Source organism: Pithys albifrons, chromosome 13 (genome assembly GCF_047495875.1).
Source record: "Pithys albifrons albifrons isolate INPA30051 chromosome 13, PitAlb_v1, whole genome shotgun sequence".
Classification (NCBI taxonomy): domain Eukaryota; kingdom Metazoa; phylum Chordata; class Aves; order Passeriformes; family Thamnophilidae; genus Pithys; species Pithys albifrons.
In genome coordinates this window covers 19,661,639-19,688,576 of record NC_092470.1, presented here as the reverse complement: position 1 = coordinate 19,688,576, position 26,938 = coordinate 19,661,639, and the positions used below count along the sequence as shown (strand labels likewise).

The window sequence follows — 26,938 nt, the reverse complement described above, 5'->3', positions numbered from 1 at the left end:
ACGATCTGCAGGTTGAGTTCACAGAGTCCCAGAATGGTTTGGATTGGAAGGGACCTTAGAGATCATCTCCTTCCACCCCCTGCCCTGGGCAGGGACACCTCCCACTATCCCAGGTTGCTCCAAGCCCTGTCCAACCTGGCCTGGGACACTCCCAGGGATGGGGCAGCCACAGCTTCTCTGGGCACCTGTGCCAGGGCCTGCCCACCCTCCCAGACAGGAATTCCTTCCCGATATTCCCTCTTTCCCAGCCCTTTGGCAGTTTAAGTTGTGCTTTCCTGGATGTTCTAATTCTTTCTGTAGCTTTGCTTGGCAAAGCACCTTTCTGAGACACTGGCACGAGGTACTGCAGTGAAGTGGGAGGTGGTGGAGGGAAACTGCTTGAAATCTTGGTAGGGCAAGGCAAAGAGAAGGTGTGTTAGGACAGAGTGGGTAGTGGAGGGAACTAAAAGTGCCCAGTGTGGGGATTCTGTGTTTGCAGGAGTCAGTGGGTCAATCAGGGCTCATTTGTGCCTCCCTGATTGCCCCCAAGGAAAGATGATGTTGGCTGGAAAGGCATCTGTGAGCACTTGATGCTCTAGGACAGCCAAGGGTATCAATGAGACCTCAAAAGGCTCCTCAGGGTCAGAGCCCTCCTAACCAGCCATGGATCTTTCCTTTAGAACCTGCTGTGCTTGGAACTCTGCATTCAGACATTCCCTTTTCCTCTCTGTTACAGGATTAGAGGTTTCCACTGCAGATTCGGGTATTCTTGCACATCCTTTCCATTTTAATAAAGGGGTTTTAAGGCTCCCCAGGGAAATTTTTCATGCAACTTCAGTCCATTGCAGATTTGATCACAAAACATTTTTGAATAATTTCTCTTAAGCTCAGTATTTCTAATGGAGGTACTCAGTTTTGGAAACCTCCCTTTCTCTGCTGTAGTAAGTCAAGAGGTATTTTCAATCTATTTAATCCCAAGGCTTTCTCTCTTTTTATCAAGATTTTTCCTTCCTGAATACTGTGATTTACTTTTCTTACTGTAATGCCCAGAAATCCATGTGCAAAACCACTAGAAAAGGTGGCCTTACTAGAAGCAGCTTATACCATAACTGTGTAAATTGAGGCAAATGAAGAGATTTTGTCTGTTTAGAAGTAAAATACTGTGAATGAAACGTTGTAAGGAGATTTGTAATGAAATGAAACCTGGTGTTCAGTGCAGATCTGGGGATCTGATATCACCACACCTGCTTTCCCAGGTGTCATGTTTTAGGAATTCCTTTTTAAAGCATTATTGAAACAATCCCAACTGGTCTTTTCCCCAGACACTGCAAATGCCCTGTCCCATTTACCTGGTAACAAAGGGTGGCCTCCTCCAGCAGGTTCTCACAGTGCAGGGAAATGTTCCTCTTTCCTCTCCCATGTTCCATGGTCAGGCCACAGAGCTGGAAAGGACATTTTACCATATATCACCAATAGGAAGCTCCTGTAGACATCAGACATCAAGAAACTGGGCTTGATCCTGAAGCAGCTGAACTTCTGCAGCCTGGACTTGGGGACAGAAGTTTGAGAGTGGCTCGAGATGAATCAGCCCCACCATGACATAAAACATTGTTTCCTGTGCTGTCTTCTGTGCAGCTCTTTTCACAAAGCTGCTCTGAGACACGTTGCTGCTGAGATGGGAGAGGAGTGAAGGGAGCCTGCCTGGGAATATTCTGTGCCCAGCAGTGCTGGTGCAGCTGGAGCTTGGCCATGCTCCTCGGATAGCACTGGTCTGTCCCTGCTGCCATGGGGTGACCTCACTTGCATCTTGGGGCTCGGTTTGAAAGGAAGTCTGAGACCTGCTGGCCCTCTGGGGCTCCTGCCTGGCCTCAAGGACAGGTTTGCCTTTAGAAATGTGTCCATATTCATCCTGTTTTGGTGAGAAACAAAGAAAGGATTGTTGTCAGATTGACTCGATGAATTCTGGAGTGAGAATGAAGAAAGATTTTGTTTGAGACATCAATAGTTTATTCAATTGGCTACAGACTGAAAGTTTCGTGGGAGGATCGGTGTAATTCAGTTTTATTAAGTGTTGCATTGCTCAGCAGAGATGGCCAGGAGTGTCCTGCAGTCCAGATGGCTTCATCTGTCTGCTTTTGATCTCTTAGAAACAACATTTCTGCTGCCCCATCCTCACTCCATCACACACTCTGCACCTGTGAGAATCAATCAGCAGTGGAGCTGTGTCATTTACTGTCAGAAAATAGAATTCTCTTGGCATGAGACCCACAATTCAGGGCAAGTCAGTAATCAGAGAACCACAGACACAGAGCAAGGCTACCAGATACAAAAATAAATATTTTCCAGGAACAGTAGACAGAATTTGTGCACAAAGAAATTCACTGAATGCCCTGAGTGGGTAACCCGGAGCAAAATATTCAAGTGCTGTGATTTTGGGGTGATTTCCAGATATAAATGCTTCAAATTATAGATGGGTTTTTTTCTGATTTTCTTTGGCATTATCCTCTGTGCTCCCTCTATCACTGCTTAAATCAAATGGCCTCCCAGCCAGTGTTGGAACCTGTGAATTCCTGCTCTCTCTGAGTGCTGCAGCCACAGTAAGAAGGCAGAGGTGGCTGTGCCATGAAGCAGAGCATAGAAATGTGGCAGTGACATTGCTGTGGAGAGGCTCACTGGGCTGGCAGTGCTACCCCCAGCTGCTGAGCTCCACAGTCCTGCCTCAGCTCTCACCTGACCATCTGTGCCTCAGTTCTCACCCTGCTCACCTGCAGGGCACTGCATGTCCCTCAGTCTGTTTGTGATGGACATGTTTGTCCCTGATTTACCACTTGCAGCAGTTCCTGGCTCTGCACTGCACCCCTGGCTCAGCTCCCATCCCATCCCAGTCCAGGAGGGCTCAGCCTGCAGACAAACAGCCCTGCAGTGGAGAGCAGCCCTTCCCTGGAGTGTTTGGTACCACCTGCCCTCACAGGTGGTTTGGTAGATCAGGTTGTACTTCTCTTCTTTGGCAGGTTTGGCTGCTGCTCTGTGTGTTGGCAGAAAGCTGAAAGGACCAGGGATCCTCTCCTCTGTTCCCAGCCTGTCAGGGATTTCATTCCCTCAGGCAACCAAAGGAAAAAAATCCCCTTAAGTTAAGAACAGAATGATTGGGAAAACCTTCCTCTGTTTTTGGCACAGGAGAATGGCTTTTTCCCTCTTCTCTCCTCAAAAAAACCTGGAGCTTCCTGCAGGCAAATCCTGTTTGAGTGTGTTTAGTTTTGGTGGAGTGAGGTCTGCTGGGTCCTGCACAGAGAGACAGTGCCAGGAGCAGAGTTGGTATTTCTGCATTGCTTAGGAAAAGACAGTGCTGCTCTTTGTAAAGGTGCCACATAAAGCACAGTTTGCAGACAAGCTGGCATTGAGTTTGTTGCTTGGGTGAGTCAAGTTCCTGTGGAAAATTAACCTGTGAAAATGTATTTCCTACAAATTGCTGGAAGGACTTGGTCAAGAAGTAGACAGAGGACACAAGAGGGGAAAAGCCTTCCTGGTTCACAGATTCTGCTCTGCTGATTCAGGATCTCTCTTAACCTCATTAGCAGTTTGAACTAGTGCTAATGATTGTTGTGAACCCTGCAGTGAGGCAATGGGAAATCATTTACCAGGAAAACTTAAATGCTGAAATTATCCCACAGAATAATATTGCATTAGAACATTGATCAGCAGAATTGATCTCAGCATAACTCTTCCCTCTCACTGTGGCAAAGTCAATGATTATTTCCAGTTGGAGCAATGGCAGAAAATGCATGAAATCAGTTCCAGGTCTTAAAAGATCAACAATTATCAATATTTAGCTGATCTCCACTGAGTTCTCTGTGAGCTCAGATTTACTTTTGTGATGGCAATGAGCCTTAAAAATTGGTAAGTGATTTGGGAGTGTGACTTACCTTGGAGTGGACAGGGTTTCCCCTGAAGGAGGAATTTCTCTCTTCACCCCACAGAGCTCAGGTTTTGTGTCTCCTGGTGCCTCTGGAGCTCTGGGGATGAGCACCAGTCCCTGTATGGACTGACACCCCTCCCTCTGGGGTGCCTTTAGTCATGAGGCTGTTGAGATCAGGCCTTAGACAGAGGCTTTGTCCTTCCTGCAGGGTCTGCCTCGTTCTTAAACTCATCTCCCTCTGCCTTTGCACTCACTGCCAGGGCTGGGCTGTGGCTTTGTCTCCAGAATGAGCATTAGTGTTGCTTTTACCCAGCCCTGTGACCCGGGCACTGCAGGGCGGATGCACTGGAGTGCTCAGAGTCCCACAGTGCCTTCTCATTGTCCCTTCTTGTGTTCTGGAGTCCTGCAAAGCTCTGGGTATTCACACAGCCCAAGGCAGGACGTGGCTCAGCTCCCCGACCTTTGCTGTCACACAGAGCCTGCTTTTGCTCAGACATCATTAAATGGGCAGTTCTATCTTCCATTCCCTCTCTCCACCAGAGCAGATGAAACCAATGGGGCATCAAAATGCCACAAAGAGTCTGTTAAATGTGTGACTCCCTTGGCCCTCTCCTTTTTAGCTCCAGCCTCCTCTGTTTCAGTGCCACTGTTTTGTGGCCACTCATGCGATGCCATCCCCATCTCAGGGATGTGCTGCTCCAGCTCAGCTCTTCCTCAGAACAACCAGGCTGATTCCAAACTGTGCTCCACCAGTCCTGCATTTCTCAGAGCTTGTAGAAAAAGTGAGTGTCTTCCTTCTCCTGGCCCAGTTTCCTTCCCTAGAGAAAGGTCTGCAGCAATAGACTGCAACGTGGACTGAACTGGATTCTCATCAGTGCCAGCTCTTCCAGTGACCTGTGGGCATTCCTGCTGTGAGGGCCCTGAGAGCCTGAAACACTGGGATCTAGCTGGAATTATTCCTGGAGCTGCAAACTAGCCTGGGCCACAAGGCTGGGACACTCAGCCATGACAAGGACATGGGAGCCCCTGTCATTACTCATCAGAACCCTCAGCTGCCATTTACCTGCTGATGGAAAGGGTAAACCAAACTACCATGGATTTTATGTTTCTTAACAAATCTTCCCCCCCCAACACATTGATACAGGGATTTACTGGTGTTCTGTCAGTGCTGACACTGACATGTGTCACATTCTGCTCCTGGGAGAAAGCAAAATCCTCAAAATGTATCTCCACAATTCTTGTGCTTCAGACATTCTCAAGTCCTTTCTGGCATGGCCTGATCCCTGAGCTCTGGGTGGGTGTCAGGAGTGAGGATAACACGGCCTGGGAGGATCAGTGCCTCACTGAGGCTGTGGTCACACACTCCCCATGGCCCAGAGGACAAGAAAGACCATTGATCCCACTCTGATTGCATTGATGCAGAGTCTCTAATTCCAGATCTGCAGAAACAGTGATGGAATTGCACCTACAGGAAAAGGAGCTGATCCTGTGACCCATTGCTCTTACCTGATCTGCATCAGTCTCATCTCTGCTCTGCTCACATTGATCTCCTTGGGTTTGTGTTTTCTCACTGGTACTTTCATGCAAGATGAAAAGGAAGGGTTGCCATGCTCTGAAACAATGAATTCCTCAAAGCCTGAGCAGGCTCTGAGATCTCTTCACCTTTGAAAGCTGCTAAACCTCACATGAAGGTGCTTTCCAAGGTGATAAATTAACGGATGTATCCTGAGTGATGACCACAGAAATGGGCATTAGGCAATGCAAAGAGCCATTATCTCACTTCACTGAAACAGTTACCAGGAAACCATGGAATCAACCTCATTCCTGGCAGGAAATCAGTGATTTGGAGAGGGAATCTTCCGTTCCACAAATAAGCAATCACCTATGAGTGAGGAAATCCTACCTGGATGCATTAGCTGTGGCCACCCTTCTCCTGCTCCCAGCCCTGCCCTCCCCGAGCACACTCCTCTCCAGCCAAGAGCTGACTCCAGCCTACCTAATGAACCTGATAGTGTGGGCTCAGCACAGCCTGGACCCAGGCCAGTGCATCAAGATGGAAGCACCAGAGAGGCCCTGAGTGAACAGATTCCTAATGGATAAGAAGCAAGAATCTTTTCCATCTGTTTTCATCTGCTTTGACCTCACTGCATTATCTGAAACCACTGGCCATGAGATAACAGCAATTTCACCTGCCAAAATTATTCTTTCCCCTGAACTGGCACAAGGGATGGGGGAATGTGTTAAAATATGGCCCACATTGTTTTAGGGACATATATTAAATATTGAAGGCAAACATCAATATTTTCCATTAATTTTCTGCTTTGTTTAGTCCAACAACTCTCAAACACAGGGCAAACTGGTGAGATGACCTGAAGAGAAAAAACCAGCAAGACAAAAGGGAAAATGCAGGTTTACTTTTGGTTAGCAGCAAATAAATGAACTTGGTCAGAGTTTGGGTGAGATCAGTGTGTTGTGAAGAAAACCTGGCAGAGGTGGCTGAGTCAGGGCAGACACAAGGCAGGTATTTTGGGGCAATGCCCTTGTGCCACATGTGCAGTCACAGTGACTGGTTCGTTCTGTGCAGTTCCAGGTGAGTGCCTGAATTCCTCATTGTGTCTCACAGTAACATCCATATCCATTTAGCAATACCTTCCATTATTGTAATGTATCCTCACCTATTTATGCCTCCCATCACCTCCTGCCTGCTCTGCCTCCCTGGGCACAGAGGGATCCTGCTCTCTGCTCCGGATTCCTTTACACCCTGTCATTGTCCTGCTCTGTGTTGTAGGAGATTTTATTTGGCACAGCAGACAAAAGTTTTGAGGACTGGGAACTCTCCCTGGCCCCAAGGACCACTGCAAAAGCTACCACAGCCCACTGCAAGCACAGGTTGTGTCTCTGTCTTTTATGGGATAAATACACAAGACAACAAAACTTTCCCAAGCTAAACCCGTCCATACCTACTTCCCCAGGATGAAACTCTCCCCTGAGAGCACTTTGACCTCCAGGAAGGAGGCTGGGAAGGTGGTTGTGGCAGCTCAATGTGGTGCCAGAGGGCAGGGGGTTGATGCTGTGGTGATGAGCAGGGTGTAACAGTGTGGGACAAGGAGGTTAAACCCTGCAGCACCTTCAGGAGTGCAGCCCCAGGAACACTGAGCAGCTCTGGGCTGGGCTGGGAGAAACTCTCTGGTGTCCCTCAGCTGAAGGAGCTCCAGGCAGAAGATGCTGCTCCCCTGAGCTGTGCTCTCCTCAGCAGCAGTGTCGTGGCTCTCTCACACCTTTGTGGGGAGGAGACACAGACAAACCATGTCGTGGATCCAAATTCAAGTCCTGCACAACAAATTAAAAAGAAGTGCTTGTGTTTCTGTGTGTGCAGCCAGTTCAGGTGTGAAGAGGGTTCAGTCTTTAGGTCCATTCCCTGAGGATTGACCTTATATGTTAAAAGAAGCCCTGTCTGTAATTATAAAGTAAGTGATAAGCATCAAATGAATTGTTACAGAACTCCTTTGTTGCCTTTATTGCATGATAAGGAGCAGTGGCTGTGTAACCTTGAATATGGCAAATAACTCATGCAGAACACACTGCGACAAAGATGGCACTTTGGCAGGGCTTTGATGTAGGTCATTTTATTACCAGGCTGAATCAAACTCCAAACTGATGTTAAACTCCTGCCAGGAATGCTAATAATGCACTGATCAATGAGGTGCTGGTTGCCCAAGAGAAGTGGTCGAGGGAAAATGCAGACACAGAATGTCTGGAATTCCAAAGGTTGAAGTGCTACACTGGGAGGAATTATATTCCTTGCATTAGTCCCAGTTTTCTTTCCTCCAGGGGCCTTTAGCTGAGTGTTGAACAGGACAGTGTCAGAAAGTATATACTTATCTTTATTTTTCTTGACCTTTATGTGCAAGTAATTTTTATAGTTCCATTAACTAGTAAGATCATTTGCAAACCCCTGAACAAAGTGTATTATGAAGAATGCCTTGGGGACCATTGTGTCCTATTATGGTGAATGTTAATAGAATGAAAAATTAATTTAAACTCTAAAGACTAGAGCAAGGCAAGACTTCCCTTTTATAGGAGAAATTCAAAATTTTATTTGCTATGGTAAAACTTTAGAGTTGTACCCTAATATGACCTTTATAGGGCTGGTTTGAATCAGGCAGTGCAGGAATCTGAGTAGTTGCTTCCTTAAATACAATTATTTTTGTTAAAGCTTCTCCTGTTAAAAGGGGAGGTGTTTCTGTGTCCCCCACATGTGGCTTTGGTCATTGGTGAGCTCACAGTACTTGTTTGGCAAGTTAAGCCCCCAGAGATGAGAGAAGGAGTGTCTTCACCTCACTTAACTCTTAATTGCTCATTAAACATTGTCATTTTCAGCTATGCAGAACTTCAAAACACCAGTAAGGAAGATACAGTTCCTTACAGTATATTTTTTTTATGTCACTGAGTGCTTTAGAATGAGGAATTCTGTCTTGAGTCTTGCTTCTAATTCTCACTGCACTCCTCCCCTGGGACTGGAGCACTTCTGTCCATAGACAAGTGATTGCATGAACTTTATTAGTTTAATTTATTATTATGCCATATTTATGTGAACATAGTTAAGGTGTGATATGGCCATGTGGAAATCAATTAAATTTAGACCAGGAATTAACAGGAGTTTTGGTGTTTGGGAAGAGCAAAGAACTTGACCACCCTCAACCTTTTGCTCACAGCCTTGAGCTCAGAACCAGCCTAGTTAAAAGGGTAAAAATGTCACACATCTTACATGTAAGAATAATTTATTATTGTAAATGTCCATACAGACAATCACCAGCCACTTCCAAATGATTGCAGGGAGGTGTGTGTGTTTTCTTTGGAAAATCCTGTTTATCCAACGTGCTGCCTTGAGTTCCTTGTCACAGCTGCAGACTGGGATGTCTCCCTGTCTTCAGAAAGCCTGAAATAAAGTGAAATAAATGCACAGAAGATGAGCACAATTAGTGACTGGAGAATTAACCATGAATATTTCATGCCCACTGCAATACTGTCTAAACACAAGATATGAAATGAGAATAAATTGCATTTTTGACATGCAGCAAACGTGGAAAGGAAATGATTAATTTAGAAAGCTCTTGCAGTTGGTTTAACGAGGCAACATTCTAATCACTGATCACGTGGGATCTGATGGATAAAGAGCAGGAAGATTTTCCCCATAGGATTATTCAAAGTTAACCTGTGATTTGAAGTTGGATTTCAGTATTTTTGTGAGTGGGTTTGGTCTGCAAAATGTTCCCACCAGCTTTGACTGCAGCCTGAGTGTAGATCCAAGGTGTGGATCATTCCCAGTGTGGAATGTCAGGGGAGCAGGAACCCCTGAGAGGCACAGGATCCTGGGGGGGAACTTTGGCCCAGGAGGTACCTGAGAACCAAAAGGATGTTTCCCCTGCAGGCCCAGGGCAGCTTCAGGAGCTTTTCTGGCTGATTTCCAGTGAGTTGGGTGGCTCAGCCTCATGCTCAGCAGAGCAACATGAAGCTGCTCCCCAGGTCAGCTCTGCTGGCCTCCATTTAGACACGAATGGATTAATGTTTGTCTTGGAATAAGTCTTTTATAGTCCAGTTCTTGGTTAGGGGAACACAATACCCACATTTCCCGTCTGCTGCAAAAACACAGGGTATGCAAACCTGGGTTGGTTATGACATAAACCATATTTATATGGTATCTCTATTAAATACATGTATATATATTTCATTATAGTGACCTCACTGTAGCTGCATCATGTTCATTAATAACTCCTACATGTTAGTCTAGATGGAAATGATGTGTTCCAGCTCAACCATCCAGTCTCCATCTCTGGCACACACAGTTTTTGGCAATGTCCTGAGTGTAAGATGGAAACAAGGTGCTGAGCAGTGAGGTCCAGCCTTTAAATCAGTGATTCAGTGCTGCCCAAGGTTTGGTGTGTGATGGTGGGCATGGAGGCACTCACTGGGCACAGGGCACTGGGCACTGCCAGGCACTGACACAGCAGAGGAGAACTGTTAGAACCATGAGCTGCTCCTCAGACACCCACTTGGGCTGAGCTGGAGCCGTGAGGATCCTGAACTTTCCTTTATCCAGCAGTGAACAGTGAGGTGGGAACACTGCATGGAAAACCTGGTGGCCTTAAAAAGCCCAGACTTAAAATTATTGACTTCCCTTGAGCTACTTTGTGCTGTTCTGGATCTTAATACACTTTAAAGACTGAGCTCCATTTTATCTCAGGAACAGTCACAACTTGAGTGTGATGTAAGAAGCTGCTGTTTTGTAATATAATAATAAGTGTCACTCTGATAAAAACTTTATTGTTGAGCAAAACTGCTAAGCAAAGGAATTTCTGCTGCTGGAGTTTTTCATTACAAAGGGCTGAAGTGACAAATGAATTTATTGCTGTCAAGAGACCTGTATTTTATTTTGGTCACTTGGCAGTAATTAAACCTTGCGAGTAATTATTTGTGTGTGTGTGTTTAATGCTTTTACACAAACCAGTGCTCTCCAAAGCACAGTCTGGGGGATGTTCACCACCACTGAGGGTGCTGACCATGCTGTGTTTGCCCCCACAGCCCTGTGCACCGAGGAGTGTGTGCATGGCCGGTGTGTCTCACCCGACACGTGTCACTGCGAGCCAGGCTGGGGAGGCACCGACTGCTCCAGTGGTGAGTACAGGCCACCAGAGTGGCAGGGAGATTCTTGGGGCTGGGAAAAAACAGGCCTGGCAAAGCAGTGGCCTTGGAAATTGGGTGCTTGAAGTGCAAGAATGAGTTTTGTCTGTTATTTTGCAGCAATTAGTATTGTTGGGGTTGGAACCAGATGATCTTTAAGGTCCCTTCCAACCCCAACCATTCTGGGACTCCTGCATGTGTGATAATGTCCTTTCCCAGGGTAATGACTTGGCCTTTTTGGCTTGTTTTACAAAGAAATGTGGAATGCAGTGGAAGATGCTTTTGGTTATTAGGACAGCAGTACAGATAACAGAGCTGTATTATGAATTTTTTCTCTCTTCAATCTTTAATGCAACACATTCTTCATGAAATACCCTGTGGGGTGTTGGAGCCCTTTGGAAAGCACTTTCTCCTCACAGAATCCTTGTCCTGTTAAGCCAGTGGGAGTTTTGCCGTTGACTTTTCAGGCAGCCCATCTTGTACCTTGCAATCCACACCTTAACTCCACACTGCAGGAGTTGGGGGAGTGCTGGGCCTGGGAGTTCTGTACCTTTTGCTAGGGAATTAATCCACACTGGAGGCTCCCAGTTCCTCCAGCTGGTGAGGCTGTGTGTGTCAAACTCCTCCTGGCAGCAGAAGGTTTGGGTCTCTGTGGTGGGTCCCTGCTGGGGTGGGACGGGCAGCACAGACACCTGAGCCGTGATGTGACACAGGCCCAACACCTTCCTGACATAACAGGACTCAGCTTGGCAGGTGGAGTCAGTCTGTGCATCAGGCAAGGAAATAAAGGGGCATGGAGGGAGGGGCTGGGAAATGGGGCTGGATGGACATTTCATTGTGTGTTTACTTCCCCCCTTTCTCTCAAATTGATTGAGAGCTTAAGAAAAAAGCATTGCCAGGAAGAAGGTAACAGAAAAAGGATGTATAGAAGGAGGTGTTAGAAGGGAATGGGAGTTAACTGTGACAGAGAGGGAGCCCCTGCAGAGGCTGAAGGCAGCAGGGCAGGCTCTGGGCAGGTCCCTGTGGTGTGTCTGCAGCTCTGCTGATGGGCCTCAGTTAGTGCAGGGAGGGAGTGGGGAGGGAAGGAATTCTTGCCCAGACAAGCTGTGGCTGCCCCAGCCCTGGGAGTGTTCAAGGCCAGGTTGGACGGGGCCTGGAGCAACCTGGGCTGGTGGGAGGTGTCCCTGCCCATGGCAGGGGTGGCACTGGGTGGCTTTGAGGTCCCTTCCCACCCAAACCATTCCAGGATTCTGTGGTTCTGAGGATGGAAACAAAGGCCATGCTCTGGGATTGGAAGTGACCTTTTGGGATTACCTGGCATGCAAACAAGGGAGAAATTGAGCAGCATAACTTATTAAATATATATCTCTAACAATAGATCAGAAAAAAAAAATAGTACCTTAAATTGTGAGATATTGTAAAGGTTCTCAGGAACCTTTTATCTTTGATTATTCTGAGATGTTCAAGAGCCAGTGAGTATTTATACAGTGCATGGGCAGTCACAGAAGTTAAAAATAAGGAGAATAAAAAGTACTGTGACAACATGGGCACACACATACAGATGCAGAGATAAATACATTCATACACATGTGAACACAAGTCACAAACACTCAATTCTGGGTGAAAGGGAAAGGAAATCAGGAGTTGTCAAGTGATCCCAGACTGGTCCCAGTGACTCATTAAATTGCCCTGATCTTACAAGTGGAGATAAAATAAAAAGAAGGTTTTTCCTATATTGAGTATTTAGCTTTTTAAAGTAATTAGGAATATTAAAGCAGTGACAATGATTGAGATAGAATCATAATTCATAACTTTTATTTCCGCACTGGGCAGCGATCCAGAGTATTTCATTTATGAGGCTTCAGTGGTGGAAAGGGAAGCCTTGGCCAATTCCTAAATTAAATATGCCCTGGTAACTTTTATAAATGATAGCCCAGGATTAGCTTCAAAATTTAAGCTTTCATTTTATTAATATAATCAGTGTGTTTGCTGGCCTATAGTGCCCATTGTCTTTCATTCCATTTGTTATTCACTGGGCTGAGGGCTGATCCCACAAGCACTCCCCAGTTTACTGTCAGAGGAGGGAATGGCCTTATGGAAGTCAGGAATTTGGGTGACTGGCCTCTTTATTGTTTGGAGACTTTGTTTCAACCAAAAGGTTTAAATCCAGAGATCTCAGCTGTCTGCAATCCCTTCTTACTCCAAGTATTTCCAAGAGAGCAGAGAGAAGTGGGAGCTTTGCCTAACTGAGGTTAACCAGGTTTCCCAGGGCCGTGATCCTCGTGTTCAGTGTTGTCCTGCTGTTACCCAGTCCCACTGTGGAAACGTTTCCCTTTTACTGGGACAGTGTGTCCCTTTGCTCCTTCTCTCCTATTCCTTCATTTTTGTGCAGCCGCTCCAGGGTTGGAGTGGGATGTTGGTGTGGGATGTTGGTGTGGGATGTTGGTGTGGGATGTTGGTGTGGGATGTTGGTGTGGGTTGTTGGTGTGGGATGTTGGTGTGGGATGTTGGTGTGGGATGTTGGTGTGGGTTGTTGGTGTGGGATGTTGGTGTGGGATGTTGGTGTGGGACGTTGGTGTGGGATGTTGGTGTGGGATGTTGGTGTGGGTTGTTGGTGTGGGATGCTGGTGTGGGATGTTGGTGTGGGATGTTGGTGTGGGACGTTGGTGTGGGACGTTGGTGTGGGTTGTTGGTGTGGGATGTTGGTGTGGGATGTTGGTGTGGGACGTTGGTGTGGGTTGGTGGTGTGGGATGTTGGTGTGGGTTGTTGGTGTGGGATGTTGGTGTGGGTTGTTGGTGTGGGATATTGGTGTGCGATGTTGGTGTGCAATGTTGGTGTGGGTTGTTGGTGTGGGATGTTGGTGTGGGATGTTGGTGTGGGATGTTGGTGTGGGATGTTTGTGTGGGATGCTGGTGTGGGATGTTCCTGGGGCTGTGCTCGGGATGCACTGGAGCTGTTGGCAGGACGGTGCCACCCCAACCCCTGGGGCTCTGCCACTGCCCCGGGTGGTGCTGAGTGCCAGGGATTGGGGCACTCACAGGCACATTGCTTTCCCTGTTCCTGTTGGAAGTGATTCCTCTGGGGGAGGGATTGCCAGCCCAAACACTCCCTGCAAATTTAGGAAGGTTCCCAGGGACTGGAATGGTTCCCTGGGGGCTGAGCTCTGCTCAGAGCAATGCTGGCAGTGGAGCCCCCCTGGCACTGGGGGTCGGGTGGTGTGCTTTGTTGAGGAAGATCTGGACTCTCACTCCTGCTGAGATACTATTTCAACAAGACCACTAGAATTTCCTAAAAGGTATTTATAACTTCCTAAAGTTATTTATAACTCTCACTGGATTGATGGTTGAAATTCATCCCTAAGCAGAGCTCCAGCACAAGGTCTAAGTGTCATTTCAGAAACAGAAATCAGATCCAAATGCTTTCTCTTTATTTTTTTGGTGTGCCTGTGGCAGGAGAGGGTCTGGATCCTGACCCTGGGCCCTGATTTCCCGTGGGGAAGCAAAGCTGTGGTGTTATTGCAGTGTTGTCATCCTCCCTTGGCTAAATATTCTCAGTTAAATGTCTTGAATAGTTCCAGCTACAGCCTGTAGCCATGCAAACAATTTAATCATCTTGCTTAGACTTGGTTTGATGCTTTCCTAGAGCTCAGCCTGCAAGACAACAGCACAAAACTTGCTTTTCCCAGTGACTGCTGGTGGTCCATGTTAGAGTTCATCTGTTGTCAAGGTTAAAATAACTTCAGATGGATTGCTAAGCAATTATGAGGAGCCCCAGTGCCCTGCTCAGCTCTGCATGGCTCTGTACCTGTGTTTTCCTGCATGCTGCTCTACATCTGTCCATGCCCACAGGCCTCGCCTTCATTTCATGCTACAAAGCTACAATATATTAAGGCTTGATTACCATAACAATAAAGAGAGAAGTAATGAGGTATTAACTAAAGAAGCTCATGGATATAATGTTTTCAGTGTTTTAATGATGCTACAAACCAAAAGGAAAAGTCTTTAAAAACTCCCAACCATACCTTTCCCTTCCCTTTTAACTTGTTTTATTAAAATCATGCCTGTTTTGTCCTTGCAATCTGCACTGTTGTTTTTTTAAATACAAAGCAAGATTGCAAATGCTCTGTGTGAACTCACCTGCTCACCTGTCCAATTATTTCAAAGCAATTAACTTCAAACAGTTGAAGTTCTGGTAGGAAGACAATTGCCTGTTGGTGGTTACCTGGCCTCTTCTGGGGCTTGCTAACAGCCATCTGTATTTGCAGGCCTTTGGGCCCCAATCCAGCAAGGAATTTAGGCTTGTCCTAAACTTGACACAAGTAGGACTTTTCATCTTCTTTAAATTAAGGGTTTAGAACATTGTTGAGTTAGTTTTGAAGAAACAGCTAAAAAAAGAGCTCAGTGAAATCTAAACAAGCCTCTCATAGAATTCATCAGGCCTGTGAGGAAGAAAGTGGCCTTTCTTTCAGGATGCTAATCAGGCAATTAATTATTGAAGGCTCTTTTGACTCCATGAGCATTTCATTGTGGGGAAGATCACAGAAATCTTTCTGCTTAACAGGGGACTCACAAAACAGGGGCAACAGGTAGGAAAAAGAAAGCTCAGAATTAAAAGGAGGAACCTTCCACAATTTTGTGTGCCTGGTTGTGAAATCTCAAAGTAAACAAACACAAAGGTTGTAAAGAAAAAAATAAAGTGGCTTTCAAAGTGTTTGCTTTGCTGTTAGTTTGGGTAGAAAATGCAGAACTTGCCCAAAGTGTAATTAAAGAGATGTTGGTCTAGTAACACCAAAGCATCTTTGTTTTTCTGGGCTCAGGGCTGGGAGTTGCTGTCTGGCTGAGCCTGTACATGTGGGTAGCACAGTTTTCCTTAGAAAGGGTGTTTTGTGCAAACTGGGAGCAAGAATCTATTTCATCTTTCTGTCTTTGTCAAAAATAGCCAAGGTCATAGCAGGAGGCAGGTGGAACCTTCCAGAAGGTCCCTGTCCAGGGCAGTGGGATCTCCAGCCCTGAGGCTTCTGATGGATGGCAAGGGCAGGGCCTGGGCTGAATCCCAGGGCAGCTGTTGGATAAGCTGTGGAAAACAACAGCAGAGCCCTCTGGAGAAAAATGGAGTGTTTTAAAGGGAGGCTGTGCTGGTTTTCAGGCTGCATTTTGGCATCTGTGCTCTCAAAATGCTTTGAACTATTTCTGGAGAAGAAATGAAGTTCAAAGGAAAGATTCCTGGATTTGGAGTACAGGCTCAAACAAAACTCATCCTAATGTGAGAGACTGATCTGCCAGAATCATTAGTTGGTTTTTCATCCTCAGGTTTATAGGATAGGATTGACTGGGAGACCACCAGTGTCCACCAAAGAGAGGCAAAGTGCCAGCCCCCAAAGGTCTCAGCTGTCCTACAGTGCTGGTGGCCACAGGGACTGTTGTCTCCAAGTGCCAGATGAGGTGACAGAACCAGGTGTGATGTCCCTGTATTTCATTTATCATTTCAGCTGTTGAGTGTAGAAGCAGTTTCTAAAAATCTCTTTGAAGCTGTTCAACTTCAATTGCAGTCAAGTCTTAATTACTGCTTTGGCTGAACCAGGATTTCATATCCATAGCATGTGGACTTCAAAGTTTTAATACACTTTTCATTTAAGCCAAGCTCAAATTACAGCTTAATTTTGATGTGATTTGCAGACTTGGTGACAACTGCATCATGCAAAGAGATGCAAATGTGTAAAAACAAGCTCCAGTGAGGCTCATACGAGGATCTTTCCACAGCAATTACGGAGTGGAATTGATTTCTGCCTCTCTCAGTGCTAACAATTTGCTCTTGCTTAAACTTAAAAGCCACCCAGCTCCTTCAGTGCCTGCTGGGCTGGTGTAATCAGGTAACCAGCTTGTTCCTTGCTGCCTCTGCTGTGCCCACTCTGCTGGGCTGTGTGTCCTCCCAGGTTCCATGAGTTGCCCACCTTGGAGGGGCTGCAAGCCTGTGGAAAGGCACAGGAGTTGTGTTATCCAGGGCTCTTTCCACAGTAACAGTGCTGAGCAAAGGGCAGCAGTTCATTCTGGGAAGGGAAAAATAGACCCAAGATGTACTTTGGGAAGGAACTGCTTTCTGTACTTCCATGTGATTCACTGATGATGAATAGGTCAGCTGCCAGTTGTTCTGAGTCTTGTACTGAAGTGAGTGAAAAATAGAAATTGAGCACCCTGTGTCCTTTTCCTTTCCACCTTCATTTTCCCTGTCAGAGACTGGTAGAGTTCTTCCTCCCCTAAATCAGCTGGCTGTGTCTGAAGCCAAGGCAGTCACAGATCATTTCCCCAGCAGTCCCAGAGCCCTCTGAGCCTTCCTCTTTGGGATGATTCTGAAGAGTCAGTTTTGCTGACCTGACTCCATCTGCTGCAGTCCCTGGAGTTCTGTGTTCCAGCCCCAGCCTTGCTCTCAAGGCTTGATCCAGCATGTTCCTCATGCATATGAATAGTCCTTTTAAAGTCAGTGAGGAACAACCTTAACTTATTTAAGTTAGATAAATGCTCAAGCCATTGTCTGGATGGGAACTCGAGAGATGAGGTGGAAAGGAGGTTTGTGAGGATCTCTTTTAGGGACCAGGACTTTCTGAGTATCATCCAGGCTGAGCACAGACATGGCTTTGGTGCTCACAGGTGCCACACAGGAGGTGAGACACAGGTAAGGACCAGTGGCCACCTGGGCATGTCCCCTCACACTGGGCCACTCTCCAGGCCCTGCTCAGCTGTGTGTGAGCAGGAACCTCTGGCTGTTTGGCAGTTCTGCATGCTGGGAGTCTGTGGAAAACCAGTCTGAGTTCCTGCTGCAAACCCCCAGGAGAAGCTGTGGGCACCCCTGTGTGTAACCTGCCCTTGGGGCAGTGGGTCAGGGACTGCTCTTCAGCAGGGAGGGGGAAAAGCCACTCAGATTTGGGAGCAGAGAGCTGGCTGTGCAGCTCTGGGAGCAAGGCAGGCTATCCAGGGAAGTTCTGTCCCACAGCAAGGCCACTGAGCTGCTGAGGGGTTTGGAACTGAGCCCTCCTGGCCCAGCAGAGCCCTCTGGGGGGTCACACCTTTCACACCTACAGGGGAACTTCCTTCTCTTGTCTGAGGAATGGCTCAGTGGGGGACTAGAACTTTCCCCTTTAAGGATAACTCTCAGTAAATGAAACCATGGTGACAAGTACTGAATGGGCTAAACACATTCCCATGCAGGTTTGTGTGGTTATGCAAGGGGGAATTTGGCTCTCAGACATCTTTTTTGGCTGCCAAACTGGTGAGAGCAGAGCAGACTGCACAGAGTATGTGTGACGAGTTGTTAGTTTTATTAATTTGACTGAGGTTTTTCTCACTTTAGAGTAATAGCTATAAAAGAAAGAACCCACTAAAATATCCTTTTTAATGAACTGAATTGCTAATGCTGAATTTCATTGCTGAAGCATCTTACAATAATGTGGCTTTAAATGTGCCCTACATAAATGAACAGACTTTAGATCAATTTAAAAGTACCATTGGTATAATTTTATGGCCTGGTCACTAAGAGCTGTCACTGGGAGAAAAGAACAAAATTTCCTTTCAGAAGGCATAGGGGAAAACCTCAGCTGTGGACACCCACTCAAAAGTATTCTTGGGATTTTTGCCTGATAAAAAATAGAAAAAAAAGGTATAGTTGTCCTTGGGAAAGCTTCTAAACCACTTGTGTCTGTGTTGGGCATAGTGAGGTCGTTCAAGGAACGCTTGGAGAGGGCAGAGCTCAGCCCACTGTGCAGCACCAAAGAGGGAGGAGACACCCCTGGGAGCTGTCCAGGAGCTGGAGGAGCCTCAGGCCTGCCCTGACTTTGTCTGGGTTATGAATAACTGCCCCCAAAGACTCGTGCTGGGACTGGGAGAGGCCCCACCCAGAGCTCTCAGGGTGGTGCACGAGCTGCTGTTCTTCCCACTCACAGCACTGTTCTCTGGGCAGCCTCAAAGGTTGAACTCAAAGGGGAAAACCAAAGGTTTCATTCAAAAATTACACTTGAAATCTACCTCGGGCCTGCAGCAGCTCAAATTTGCTAGAAAATCACAGATATTCCTCCTCCAGTGCTGGCCAGGAGCCTGGCTGTGTGTGGGTGCCCCAGGGCTGGGGCACAGCCAGGGAATGCCTCCAGCAGCACCAGTGAGGTGCCCGGGCATGGGGGCCGAGGCTGCAGGGACACAGTCTGGGGGTGCCCAGCCTCCCCTGGGGGTGTTCTGCTGTCCAGACACAAATCCCAGCACCTCCACATGAGGATAGTGAAATACTGTGTTTCAGAAAACAGCAGCTGGGTGTGTTTGGGTGTGTTGAGCTGAGCCTGCGCTGCTGCACCCAGCAGTGCCCACCCTCGTGCCCCCTCCATCCCACCTGCCCAGTGCCCCAGAGTTCACTGTCTGCACCAGAGGGACGTGTCACATGCTGGAATTCATCCTCAGACTTCACCCTGGGTTTGTGGGAACTCAGAGAAGCCTCCACAGGGTGGGGAGTCCTCATTTCTCCATGATTCCCATGGGAGTTGAGTGTATTTGTGGCCCTGACGGAGCTGCAGAGGGATGGCACAGTGTGGTGGGCTGGGCAGAGCTCAGCCAGCCATGAACAGCCTGCCAAGCACAGCCAGGCTGTCCTGGACAGCTGGCACTGCTGCCCTGGGTGGGCTGCACTCAAACACAGCCTGGAGGCAGCTCTGCTACCCTTGGGGGTGTGCTGGGCAGGTCTGCAGGGCATGGCACAGAGGGGGTGCCACAGGGCACCCTGAAATGAGGGGCTGGGAGTGCTGAGATCCCCATTGTGGGGATGGGGCAGTGGATTGAATCATTCTGCTATTTATTTGGTTTCCAGTTCTTTTCATGCCAATAAAATTTGTGTATGAATAGAAGACCACTTTTAGATGAAAAACTAGAGATACATGTGCCATTTCACACATGAAACATAAGTAAAAATTCTCTCTGCACTTTCTTTTTAGCACAGACTTGCAATCACATTTCTAGTAGCTTCTCCATGCAAGAGCAGGCCATGGTGGTCTTAAATCCATCTGTGTAAAATGGCAAAGTTTCAGGGAGTTTTCTTTGTTTGGCCCAGTGTTTGTGCTACTGTAATTACGATAGCAAGGTTCTGAAGTGAAATATTTTCATTGGTTTCCCTGAGGAATCCTGTTCTCCTAAACTATGCTCATGAAAATCCCTCTTAGGCCCCTCAAATGATACCCTGACACTTATTTGTAGCCCTTACAGAACACTGAAAAGGTGTTTGCCACAGGAGCAGGTATCTGGTGTCCCCAGTGAACTGGGTGTTTGTTGACAGCTTGTCTGCCTCAGTGATGTGGAGAGAAATAATGAGATAGCAGAGGACTTCACAAGTGCATATCTGGCTGTAAATGCAGGGCTGGCAGATCAGAGCCCTCCCTGCTCCGCTCCAGGTGAGCGTTTTGTTCTCCCTGCTAATCTGGCGTTGGCAGGAGGGCAGGGAGCCCTCAGCCTCTGCAAGGAGGAGCATCAGAATGAGGGGATGTGTCGTGACCAAACAGTAAATGAGCAGATGGTGAGCCAGCACCACACCTGACACTCCAGAGGAGGTGCTTGTAGCAGAACCACGGGCTGTGAGCAGAGCCCAGGGCCAGGAGGAGCAGGGGAAGGTGATACATGGAGTAGAAAACAGGGCAAAATAAAGGTTGAGACATGACAGGGAAGGAATTTGGGGGGGGAATAGGAAAAGAAGAAAGGTGAGACAGCAGCTTGGAGCAGGTGGGGATGGAAAAGAAGGTGGGTGTGCAGGGAGCTGGGCTTGGGGCAGCACATCCCTGAAGGTGGATGTGTCACAAATGAATACAACAGTGGTGGTGTTACTGTTCTTGTCTCAACCAACACATCACCCTTTTCCAGTTCCCCCACCCCACTGGTGGCTGGTGGTTCTCAGCTGCCATCTGGGTTTAAACCACGACAAGAATCTGAACCAGGAGCTAACCTGACAGGAGAAGGATTGAGAGATGAAGTGCTCTGGTTAAAGTGGCATTTATCTCCTTTTGGTGCCAGCAGAGAAACCTGTTGAAGTGTTTATGAAGGGACGTAAACATGTTCTGTAGCAGTCCTGGGCACTGTGGCTTCAATAAATGCTGTGTAATGTTCAAACTGGAGGTATTGCAGTGGGATACTGGAAGTTACAGTGCATTCCACTGCCAAAACTGCCTTTTCTGGGCCTGGAAGGCTCGTGCAAGCAAAGAAAGGGCAGTTTTCAATAGCCAGGTTTTATTTTGTTACTGACAGAAAGGTTGGGTGACACACCAGGAATTTTGCACATTAAGGAAAATTGATACAGTCACAGGTTCACTTGTATTTCTATACTCCTGAAAACACTTCACACCTTCAGTCTTGACCCTTCCTTATAGCATTTGATTGCCTTGGATGTGTGTTCAGTAACAAGCACATCCTCCAGTCGTTTCCTTACTGCTCCAAAAGGCCTGACTCTGTGCAGGAAAGCTGCAGGATTTTATTTATTAAACAGGCCTGTGTTAGCCCAACAGAATATCTGAATGTTTGGGAGTGAAAATGAGAGTTCAAAAGGCCTCAATCTTGTTCAAGAAAGCACAGAGAAAGCCATTTGTCAGGGGAGCTGGGAAGAGACCCAAGTGTCACAGGTGTGGGTGTCACTCTGCTTGTGATGGCAGGAACTCGAGAAATATCATCAGTGCCCTAAAAGACGGGGAGAGTCAGAGAATAACAATGCACATTGAGCTCCTGGGTGTGGAGTGAAATAAAAAGAGCCTTTCTGCTAAAGACACTTCTGCTTAGAGAACAACAGGGAGTTCACTGGAGAAAGGTGGAAAGGGGAAAGAAAGCAAGTGTGGGAGAAAGGTTCCCATGCACAGCTGCCCTGCAGCAGTGAGGTCTGTCCACTGCCATGGGATGGGTTTGTGCCACAAGGATTTAGGATCCATTAGGAATAACAGCAAATGCCAGATGGAAATGAAGTGTGTATTGTTACTGGGAGTGTTTTATACCAGGGCATCAAGCAGAAAAAAGAGAGATAAGACACTCATCCTTTGATCTTGGGGGGTGGTTACTCAACAAGAAAGGCTCTGCAGCTCATCATTCTCATTTTCAGAGGCTTTTCTGCCTGTTCATGTGACGGCCAGAGGCTGCCAGGCTTTGTAACCCTGTCCAGAATGCTTGAAAATGCATCAAATTCCGGTGAAATTCAGGGGGAAATTAACCTGCAAAATTCCAATGTTAACAGAAGATGAAACAGAAAACAAGGGACATTTTGGGGTAGTTTAGAGGGGACAGTTTCTTTCCTTCCTCTTGCCTGCTGGGCTCTCACCTTTATGAACCCCATGGACGGGGCTGCAGCCTTTCACTTTTGTAGCAGGATCAGGAAATCATGAAAATTGATTACAGGAGAGTTTTTAGCCAAGGCCCAAAGTGTGGTGCCCTCTCTGACTTCCTTAGTTGCAGTGATAGTTTCAAAGAGAGATCAAAGCCTGGAAACAAACTGTAGAAGAGGACACGAGGATTCCTGTGGAAGGTCCATTTTCCCACAGATTCTGCTGGAGTGGGAGGAGGGAGACAGGGCTGGAAGCTGGAGGAGTTCTTGGACTCCAGAGTGGCCTTTACTTCATCACCTGCTGTGGCCTTTTCAATCACATGGCACCTCAGTCAGTGGGCAGAGCAGTGAGATAATCCATGCATTTCTGCAACTATTATCTTCCAGGATGAATTCCAGCCACTGGGATTCCCCAGGGTCCAGTTTGGGAGTACCAGGAGAGCATGGTGACTCCTCTTGTGGGGTTCTGATACACATGAGTTTCAGGACAGAGCCCAATGGATTTGTTTTCAGCATCAGGTCAAGGATTCCTTTTGCCAGAGGTTATTCAGGAGTCAGTTGGGAAGAGGGTCTTGTTGTTCAGCCCATGCATGGACTGTGGTGGTGGGAGGCCAGGGCTGGGTTTCCTAGAGACCCTTCTGGTGGGATCTGGGAGGGTCCCACCATCTTTCCTCCTCAGCATCTGACTCCAGGCCCCTTCAGAGTGCTCAGATTCACAGCTTAGAGGTCAATCTAATATAAGTTCCTTTTAGGCTTTATAAAGCTCTTCTACTGTAAGTGTAATTAAATCCTGGGATAGGTTGCTCAAGGAGCCTGTCCTTGGAGATACTCAAATTCAGCTGGACACAGTCCTTGGCAACCTGTTCCAGCTTATCCTGCTTTGAGCAGGAGTTTGGACCAGATGGTCTCCAGGGGCCCTTTCTACCTCAACTATTCTATGATTCCATGAATTATTTTATTGCTGTAACTTTGCTGCTCTCTGGATCAGAGCAGGAGGCTCAGAGAGCTGTTGGGTATGGAGGGCAACACAGAATATCTGAGCAGGAGGTCAGAGCGTTCTGAGAGCCCATGGGAATCTTCTGCATGTGAGAGCAGAACTCTATTATGGTGAGCCTGTCCAAAAATTATGTGGTTATTCTCATTCTGAAGTCCTGAAATGCCATGGAAATTCTTATGACAGGATGTATTTTCATCAGTGTATTCAACAGTATGAGTAGAATCCTTTACTCATAGTCAGGAATTCAGGCTCTGTTCCCAGCTCTGTTTTGGGATTGCTGCTTCATTCTGGACACGTCCCTTCCCTCTGTATTCCATGTACTGGTTTATGGAATGGTGATCCTGACTGCCTTTGGGTGGGATGCTGGAGTTTCTAGATGAAAACTGCTACAGAAGAAACAGATGTTTCTCCTTAAAACAGTGAGCTCCAACGCTGAGCGTGTGAGGTGAACGTTCCTGTTCCGTGTGACAGCAGGAAAGGACATTAATGAATTACTTTGACACGCAGTCATGATGGGGCACTCTGAGTTATAGATGACCAGATGTTGGGTTGTTCTTCCAGGATGCAACATGTTTGGATGTATTAGGAGGTGCAGTTTTGCTCTGTGTATGACTATGACAAATTGAGGCACAGCCAAGCCGTTAACTTGCTCCAAGGCATCCTTCACGCTCCATGCACTCCATGAGTGATAGATGGTATTAAACCCCTTCTCTTTCTGCGAGGAAAAACACATTGTGGGTAATGGAAAGGAAGTCATCAGTGCTAATATTTATCCCAACTTGGTTTGTATCTGTGAGATCAATGCTTTTTTAATTCACTTTTCCTTCTCCTTTGCTTCATTTGCTTTGTTGTTGTAAGGGACGTGTTGCATCTCGGGAGAGCCTCGACCGCATTTTGATCACAGTTTGAGTCATACAGAGCTGCACAAGTGGAATCATTCTGGGCTCCTCTAACTGACAGCACAAACCCAGCCCTTGTCAGATGTTTCAGCTCAATATTGAACATTTCTGAGTGGTTTCTCTATAGCAGGACAGCTGCTCTCCTCAGGAATTCCCTCTGGGCTGAGCAGAGAAGGAGACTCAGGTGAACTCCACGTGTGCCCTTGGGGTTGGTGCACAGGAAGGGTCTGTTAGCCCTGAGCAGGTGTGGCAGGGGAGAAACATGGGGAGGAGCAACATCAGTTTTGCAGAGATGAATGAAATAGCAGGGAATTCTCTGGCTTGGGCTGGGATTGCCATAATGGGGGAGCAGAGCACAGAGCTGTCTGTGGGGAATCGTTGTGCTTCGTTAAGGAAACTAAAATGTGCATCTCAGCTGTGGTTCTCAGGATCTGCACAAATTCCATGTCCTCTCTGTTTGGGAAATCCCAGGAATGTGACTGTGGACAGGGGTTCTTCTAATCCTTTGTTTTCTAATGCAGATAAAAGCCCAAACTCTGCCTGTTCTGTAAGTCACACATTAAGCAGTAGCACAGTGAGCTGGAAATGCTGGAGCCCCTGTCAGAGGGGCCACTCCTGATGGAGACTGTTCTGGCTCTGTCAGTACCACTTGCTGTGATGCCTCCAGTGCCTCTTACACAACACAGGCTTTCCACTGAGATTCCTCTGCTGAAATGGAATATTCCTCTAATAAAATCAGCAATGACCAGCACAGGTACATGAGGCACACAGCTCGTGTGGGAAATGGAGACTTTCGTAACATTCAAGAAACACAAGTTAAAATTATGGTGAATTACGTTAAAAATCCTCTTTATCTTCATAATTGAGACTTTCTGCTTACTCTTCCATCACAGTGGGATTCAGGAGGGTCACAGATTTGAAGTTTTCTCTTTGGGATAGGGCACATGTGTGACAAACTTCCTTTGTCAGTGGAGCTCTGTCCCCTGAGCATTTCCAGCACTGCCCAGCCCTCTGGGAGGAGAATTATGAGGTTCTTCTGCCACTTATATTTCATTGAAGAGCTCAGAGCCAGCTCCCATCCTTCCTAAAGGACCATTCAGCACTTAATTGATCTGGTGTGAGCTCTCTGCACAGAAGCTGAACTTTACTTTCCCTGGACACTGTTAGGAAATGAGTTCATCACCATTCACAACTCCATGACTGATCAGCTCATGTTTGCTCCTCTCTCACTGCCTTCCTCTGGAGCCACGGATTTTCCTGGTTTCAATGCAGGAATGGAAATTAAATGTCAAACAAGTCTCTGATATTTCAAAAGAGACAGAGTTGAACACCACAAACATGGGCAGCAGAAGTGTTTAAAATTCCCTCGTGGCCCCGTGCTGGGATTTCCAGGGGCTGGTCCAGCCTGGGCAGGGGCTCTGTGGAACTGCATTGGCAGGATTGTTTGGCTTCCTGCAATTAGGTGAATTAATCAGTACATTAACTTCTAATGCAGACACAGTTCTGAAATGAACTGCAGATATTTGCTGTTTTGATAAGAGTTAGAGAACAAACCCCTCCACTGCAGGAGAGCACTACGAGGTGTAAATGTGTAAAAGGGTTTTAACTTCAAAACTCAGTACAGAAAAATTTACACTTGGGCTATTTGTTATTTTCAAGAGATAGAAACAGGTTTGTTTGAGTTATTATTGCACTTTCATCTGAATATACGAACATTAATGCATAACTAGCCTGGGCCTTACCTGTAGTTAGTGAAACTACATTTCAGACATGTGAAACAAGGGGTTTCTTCCCTGGCCTTTGCCTGTGGTGTTCCCACTGACATCACCTGCCTGATCCCAGCACTTGTTTTTCCATGTGGTTGGGATTGTTCCATGTTGTAGTAGTTTTGGCTCAAACTATAACACATGTTCTGCATAAGGCACAACTTGTGTAGCCCCTGGATGATGGTGCTGCCAGACTTTGGAAGGCCCAAGGTCTCCCTCACCAGAATCCTTTATTGCAGCCCCCTGTTAGCTCAGGGACACCTGACAGGCAGTGGGGAATATAAACCAGCACGTTAATTGAGGCTCTCTGGTGTCTCCTCACTCATCCACCTTTCATGTCAGGCTTTCAGCACAGGGATTCTCTGGACACAGGAACATGAATCAGTGTTTTTGTTTCAGAAGTTGAGTGCAGTCCTGTATGTCGTTAAACACTCCCTCACAGTGGGCAATGTCACATTACCAGAATGTGTTTGTCTTAGATAAACCCAGGCCAAAAAGCAGGTGAACTTTTCCTTGGCAGAGAGGGAGCTGGGATTCCTGCTGAGGCAAGGCTGGATCACCAGTTCCCAAAACACCCTGCTCATGGTTGCTGCTTCCAGAGCCTGGAGCTGAGAGGATCCTTTGTGCTGGGCCCAGCCCTGTTTGTCCCCATGTCCCCCCTTCTGTCTCTTCTCATCTCCCTCCCATCTCATTTCCCTCTTGCTTTCTGCTTTTATCCACTCTTTTCCTTTGCTCCCCTCCCTTGTTGCCCTTGATCCCTCCCATTCCTGGTGGGAAGGGGCTCCTGAGCTGCAGCTCCACTCGGAGCTGTCCTGATTGCCTGAGCCATGGGCAGGCAGTGAAGTGGGTTTGAAGGAGCTGCCCATGGCTCTGCCCACGGTGAGATGCTGCAGCACAGCCATGAAATGGCTCTCCAGCAGAGCAAGGGCAGGATTGCAGTGCCTGGAGTTCTCTGCTGTTCCTGGTTTCCCACAGCCTGGCTGGTGCTGCTCGGGCAGCCTGGCTGAGAGTCAGCAACACCATCTTGGATCACAGAGAGAGCCCTTTAATGTGCTTCAAAATGCCACAGGGACCCAACTACCAACTGTTCTGTGTGGGGACTGTCCTAGCCAGGTCACTGTTTCAGAGGGAACTGCCAAGTGTGCCACCAGTGTCACCCTCTCACACAGGGTTGGAAAACAGAGACAGGCAATCACAAACACTTATTTAATGTCATTTGGGATTCTGTGAATTCAACATTTGCAGAAGCTGCCAGGCTGCCACCCCAGGGGCCTCCAGCAGTGGATTTCTGTGTTTGAACTTCAAGAGGGGAGAGGAGAAGAGGGGAATAAAGAGAGACATATAAAGGTTTATGAGGCATTTTCTAAAATTTAGGAAATA

General features: G+C 47.1%; 1 protein-coding gene across 13 annotated transcripts in view; it reads left to right on the top strand.

The window, feature by feature from the left end:
* Window positions 1-26,938, top strand: part of MEGF11 (multiple EGF like domains 11) — a 274,889-nt gene that overhangs the window by 91,947 nt on the left and 156,004 nt on the right. For 12 of the 13 annotated variants that reach the window (XM_071568006.1, XM_071568015.1, XM_071568009.1 and 9 more), the window contains one exon: window positions 10,478-10,570. The exons of the other annotated variant lie outside the window; for it this stretch is intronic. In XM_071568006.1, coding sequence (XP_071424107.1) covers window positions 10,478-10,570 — 93 coding nt within the window. The remainder of the gene's footprint in view (window positions 1-10,477; window positions 10,571-26,938) is intronic. 13 annotated transcript variants of the gene reach the window in all.